This window comes from Leptodactylus fuscus, chromosome 1 (assembly GCF_031893055.1).
Source record: "Leptodactylus fuscus isolate aLepFus1 chromosome 1, aLepFus1.hap2, whole genome shotgun sequence".
NCBI lineage: Eukaryota > Metazoa > Chordata > Amphibia > Anura > Leptodactylidae > Leptodactylus > Leptodactylus fuscus.
The window spans coordinates 112,364,248-112,370,247 of NC_134265.1; the positions used below are offsets into that span (position 1 = coordinate 112,364,248).

Sequence of the window (6,000 nt, forward strand, 5' to 3'; positions counted from 1 at the left end):
AAGCAGAATTGTTAATTTCCAAAGTATTTGTCTGTTTTAGAGTAAATGTAATAAATAGAAAGATAACATTTGGTACAACTATCTAGTCTATTCTGCAGTTATTGACTGTGTATGGCATTAGTAGTTTCTAAATAATGCCAAGAATGTGTTTATGTACGTACGTGTATAATATGTACGTATGTATATATGCATATATATATATATATGATTTTGTCACAGGTGACACCTGCCCTCTATGCAGCACAATAACTATTGTTTTTAAATCCACACGTTCTTCAAAAAAAAAAAAAAAAAAAAATTAAGGAAGAAAGGTGTGTGAATGAACAAGTTAAGAAATCAAGGCTGTGCTGTGATTGATTGAGCAGTAAAATTCTTTTTCATTAGGCAGTTTCATAAATAAGACTTTTCAACAGAACATAATGTTTTCCCAACTAAAAAATTTCTTTGAGAACATCGAAGCATGTGTCTTTTTTTTTTTTTTTTTTTTTAAGGGGTCTCATGGAAGGAAAAAAAAAATTGAGGAAAGCAAAATAAATCATCCATATAAATTCTGTGTCTAATCCGACATTTCTGCTCCCTCTGCAGGTCTTCTTTTCTGCCTATATATTTAACAGCAATGTTATGGTCAAGGTAGCAACCCAACCTGCTGACAATCCTCTGGATGTCTTATCAAGGAAGCTTCATCTTGGCCCTAATGTTGGACGAGACGTACCTCGGCTATCACTGCCAGGGAAGCTGGTATTCCCCAGGTAAGATCCTCTAGTTGAAAAATGGTTTTCTAGCAAACTCTGTACAGAATTAGACTGCTGCTGTTTGAGCATTTTTAGAAAAGTTTGCGATTTATTTTTTTTTTTTTTTTTTTTTTTTTACAGTTCTACAGGAAGTCACTTTTCCATGCTTGGGATAGGGGACATTGTAATGCCAGGACTGCTTCTCTGCTTTGTTCTGCGGTATGACAACTACAAGAAGCAAGCAACCACTGATTCTTGTAGTGCACAGGGACCTGCCAATATTTCTGGTCGCATGCAGAAGGTCTCCTACTTCCATTGCACACTTATTGGGTACTTTGTTGGTAAGTAACCAGCATCTGTTAAGAACTTCTATAACATTGGTTATATATCCGTTCCAATACCTATAAAACTATTCATCATTCCTCATGCTTTATGTACTGAATAGAGCGGTGGTACTACGGAGTACCACCCTGGTCTTGGGATGGTAGAGGCGTTTTCAGTGTTAATTTCGTTGCTGTTTCATTACAGGACTGTTAACAGCGACAGTGGCTTCACGCATTCACAGGGCTGCACAGCCTGCTTTGCTCTATTTGGTCCCCTTTACTTTATTACCGCTCCTCACTATGGCCTATTTAAAGGTAAGTTGTATTCTTCCTTCCTTAGTTCTGTTGTCTTTTAATCACATGACCTCAAACTGCCAGTGTCCCAGTTTGTCTTAGTTTTGGTGAAAGTAGCTATCTATGTATTGGGGTCACAGGTCTTTCCTGTTTTAATGTATTATGAGGGCCCGTTTACATGTGCACAGAGGGGGCGGATTATGGAGCGTAATCCACGTCATAATCCGCCCCCTCACAATGGTGGTCTATGGAGACTGGCAGGCTACTTTTTTCCATGAGCGGCATGAAGCGGGCTGCCCTTTCTTCAGGCGGATTCCGCAGCTCGTCGAGCTGTGGCATCCACCTGGTGGCAGCAACCTGCGGAGTCAGCCCCCCCGTGTGAAATTAGCCTTACTGTTGTCTGGCCATACAATGGATTAGATTTACAAAAGATGTAAATGATCTGTGCAGTCTTTGCATAGTATTACACTATACACTATTACACATAGTATTAGCAATTACAAACCCTTTTCTCATTCACAGGGTGACCTGCGCAGAATGTGGTCTGAACCGTTCCACGCTAAGGCCAGTAGCTCTCGCTTCCTTGAGGTATGATGGGAACAGGAATCCAAGCCAAACCTGGCAGAAATATTTTCAGTTTGGTTTCTCTCTTCTCTTGATAAACTCAATGTATATGGACACAGCTACAACTGGTGGACCTCAAAGGAATTAATTTTTGTGTAATATGATGGAAGAAAAAAAAAAAACTTTCTAGAGACTTCTACGCAGGGTTCTTATCTCTGAAACAGGCCCTCAGCAGTGGACTATATTCCTGATGGAACATCACAGTTTAGACTAAATATATATAAAAAGAACTGGGATCCAGTGGACCCATATGGATTGTATATCTCGGATTTCTTCAAGGTCTGGCCTAACTGTGGCTCTATGTAGCATGTGACTTTAAAGGCCTCTGAGCTACGGACTATATCGGCTCTGTGAAACCTGTGGGACCAGACCCATGAGGAGCAGTGCAGCCCTCTAACCAGCTCTCCTTCCTGTTCATTGTTTTTTTTTGTTTTTTTGTTTTTTTGTTTTTTTTCTTTTCTCCTTTAATTTTTTTTTTTATTTTACTTTTACTTTTTTTTTTTCTTCTTCATTTTAGTTAAATATCTTCTGTGGTGTGAAGTGACTTTTTAGATCTCAGCCAGTGTGTGAGTTACTCAAAGTATATACATAGTCTGTCGTATTTAATTCCATTTCACCCTTCTCCCAATTCATGTTGCAGAGGGCAAGTCTGAGATGATTATATTTTCTATGGATAGTTTAAATATTCACAGAATAAGGCCAGGTCAGGTCAGGCCTGCCGTGTTCTGTCGCATGTCCTGCACTTTCATCTTTGGCTTTATATGACTAATCCATCCCAGCAAAGTGAAGCCTCGGTTCCAATCCAGTGTATTGTGTGCTCGTTCTGATGTACTCATGGGCTGTTTAGTGACTGTATTTGGTTCTGATCAATGTAGTGACCTAGGGCAGATGAAATGTTCCAAACCTTTGTCTTCATTTGTGCGCAGCCTTTTTAGCGGTTCCCTTGGACTCTTGCATGTCAAACTTGCTGCGCTCATCGCTCCCTCCATAATAATGTTACCTTCCTGTAAATACATATTTTCTTTTTCTATTGTTTTTGTATTTTCATTTTGTTGTATTTCTGATCTTTCCATGTGACTACCCTCACTCATGAAAAAAAAAAACTAAAGAAAAATACTCCTACAATTATGGTGCTTTATGTCTGCCTGAACTACTGTTTCTTCAACAGTATGCTACTTCTGGATGAGCTTGGACAGTTTGGCTGGAAAATCGTCACTCTGTGGAACATAATGCACAACTTTTTTGCTGGTAAACCTGGACGTACCAGGGTCATTTAAAAAAAATCTAAACCTAGAAATGAAAGATACAGGTAAACTGTTCAGGAGTGGTGTGCATTTGAGACATAGCCAGCAGCAGTGGGTACCCCAGCAATCGCCCTTCTCCCCAAGCCTGCTCTATCAATGTACTTAAAATTACTTACATGTGGGCTGGCTGATTGACAGAAGGTCATATGATCAGCACCTGACTTCCTCTTCCTCCTCCATCTTCTCTGTTCTATGATGTACATTGAAAGTCTGACTTAACAACTAGATTAGAACTGACTTGAGGGGCGCACAGTTCATTGAAACCACCATCCTATGTGTCAATCAATGTGCCCCCTCTTAATCTGTCTGAGTGCGTTGCAGAGGCAATTCAAAAGTTTGCTATGGGGCTCTGTCTTTCGAGTTATGCCTCTGGCCCAGTGTCTAATCGGACCACAACTGTAGTTCTGTGTCAGTCCAAGAGTGGTGGTTTTGTTTGGTCAATAAGTGGGCAGGAATAGCTGTTTCTATTGAGAACTGTTCATACTGTTTGTACATAATGATGATAGGGCATTTTTATTTTTAAGTTCCAACCTAAATTGAAGATTAACCCTTTCCCGACATCCGCCGTAATAGTTCGGCACATGCCGGGTGTGTAACTATGGTGACCGCCCGGGAGCCGAGCGGCCACCATAGCCGCCGGGTGTCTACTGCTTTTTACGCAGTAGACAACCGGCGCTAATGTCTCCGATCGGTCCCCGGACCAATCGGAGGCATTAACTCCTGGCGCTGTGGTCAGAGGCGCCGGAGGTGCCATTTTCTGAATAAGAAATAAATCATTGTAAACTGGGCTGACAGCCCTACAAGGTACCGGGATTTTTATACCTCAATTTTCTGACAACTCCCTTTAATTCCGTCACACTAATCATGTACATGGAGAAGAGCGAAGGAGCTGAGTCCTGTCCATATACAGCAGATGCTGGCTGTATAATGCATCCAGAACCCCACCACTAATGGCTGAGGTTGGAGCAAACGCCAATCAGATGTTAACACTTTATATGCTATGGTCATATTTAACTGTAGTGTCTGAAGTGTGCAAGCGAGGGCAGCGATTGGTTGCCATGACAGCTGTGATCCTAGTGAAGGCTCCAGGCTTGTCATTACATTAATTCTATTATACACTGTAATAGAAGTCAATGAATTTTTCTACGCACTGCAATACATCACAGTAGTATTGCAGTGTATAGTATGAGCGATCAGACTCCCTAGGGTTCAAGGTCTCTAGGGAGTCTGAAAATAAGTTTAAAAAATAAATTATAAGTGTAAAAACCTTAAAATTTCAAATCATCCCTCTCCCTTCCCTAGATGACATATAAAAATAAACAATAGTAAACCTTAAACTCTGTTTTACCACACTCAAAAATGCCCAAACTATTAAAATATATAATTATTTATCCCATACGTGAACGTTGTAGTGGGGAAAAAATTCAAAATGGCTGTTTTTTCAACACTTTGCCTCCAATAAAAAAAAACAAAAACTGAATAAAAGCTGAAACCATCAGACCTTCCCCAACATGTCATCAATAAAAAGTCATCTTGTCCTGAGTAACAAGATGCCATACCCAGCTCCATACACATAAATATGCATAGTTTTTAAAAGGTACCAAGACATTACAAATACTGTGTAAATTTGGTATCGCCATGATCATACTGATTCACAGAATACAGGTAATATTTAGTTTTTACCACAAAGTTCCAATGTCTTCAACCCTTAAAGAGGGCCTTTAATGTCCTTGGGAACACACGGTTTTATATACAGTCATGGCCAAAAGTTTTGAGAATGATACAAATATTAATTTTTTACAAAGTATTGCTTCAGTTTTTCTAATGGCAATTTGCATATACTCCAGAATGTTATAAAGAGTGATCAGCTTAACAGCAATTACTTGCAAAGTCAATATTTGCCTAGAAAATGAACTTTAGCCCCCAAAACACATTTCAACATCATTGCAGCCCTGCCTTAAAAGGACCAGCTAACATCGTTTCAGTGATTGCTCCATTAACACAGGTGTGGGTGTTGATGAGGACAGGGCTGGAGATCAATCTGTCATGATTAAGTAACAATGACACCACTGGACACTTTAAAAGGAGGCTGTTGCTTGGCATCATTGTTTCTCTTCTGTTAACCATGGTTCTCTCTAAAGAAACACGCGCAGTCATCATTGCACTGCACAAAAATGGCCTAACAGGGAAGAGTATCGCAGCTAGAAAGATTGCACCTCAGTCAACAATCTATCACATCATCAAGAACTTCGAGAGAGGTTCCATTGTTGGCAAAAAGGCTCCAGGGCACCCAAGAAAGACCAGCAAGCGCCAGGACCGTCTCTTAAAAGTGTTTCAGCTGCGGGATCGGGCTACCAGCAGTGCAGAGCTTGCTCAGGAATGGCAGCAGGCAGGTGTGAGTGCATCTGCACGCACTGTGAGGCGGAGACTCTTGGAGCAAGGCCTGGTCTCAAGGAGGGCAGCAAAGAAGCCACTTCTCTCCAGAAAAAACATCAGGAACAGACTGATATTCTGCAAAAGGTACAGGGAGTGGACTGCTGAGGACTGGGGTAAAGTCATTTTCTCTGATGAATCCCCTTTTCGATTGTTTGGGACATCTGGAAAACAGCTTATTCGGAGAAGACGAGGTGAGCGCTACCACCAGTCTTGTCTCATGCCAACTGTAAAGCATCCTGAAACCATTCATGTGTGGGGTTGCTTCTCAGCCAAGGGAATCGGCTCTCT

General features: G+C 40.9%; 1 protein-coding gene across 1 annotated transcript in view; it reads left to right on the plus strand.

The window, feature by feature from the left end:
* Window positions 1–3,243, plus strand: part of SPPL3 (signal peptide peptidase like 3) — a 55,748-nt gene extending 52,505 nt beyond the window's left edge. The window contains exons 8-11 of the mRNA XM_075276470.1: window positions 586–749; window positions 873–1,072; window positions 1,260–1,369; window positions 1,871–3,243. Coding sequence (XP_075132571.1) covers window positions 586–749; window positions 873–1,072; window positions 1,260–1,369; window positions 1,871–1,942 — 546 coding nt within the window. The 3' untranslated portion in view covers window positions 1,943–3,243. The remainder of the gene's footprint in view (window positions 1–585; window positions 750–872; window positions 1,073–1,259; window positions 1,370–1,870) is intronic.
* The last annotated feature ends 2,757 nt before the right edge of the window (window positions 3,244–6,000 follow it).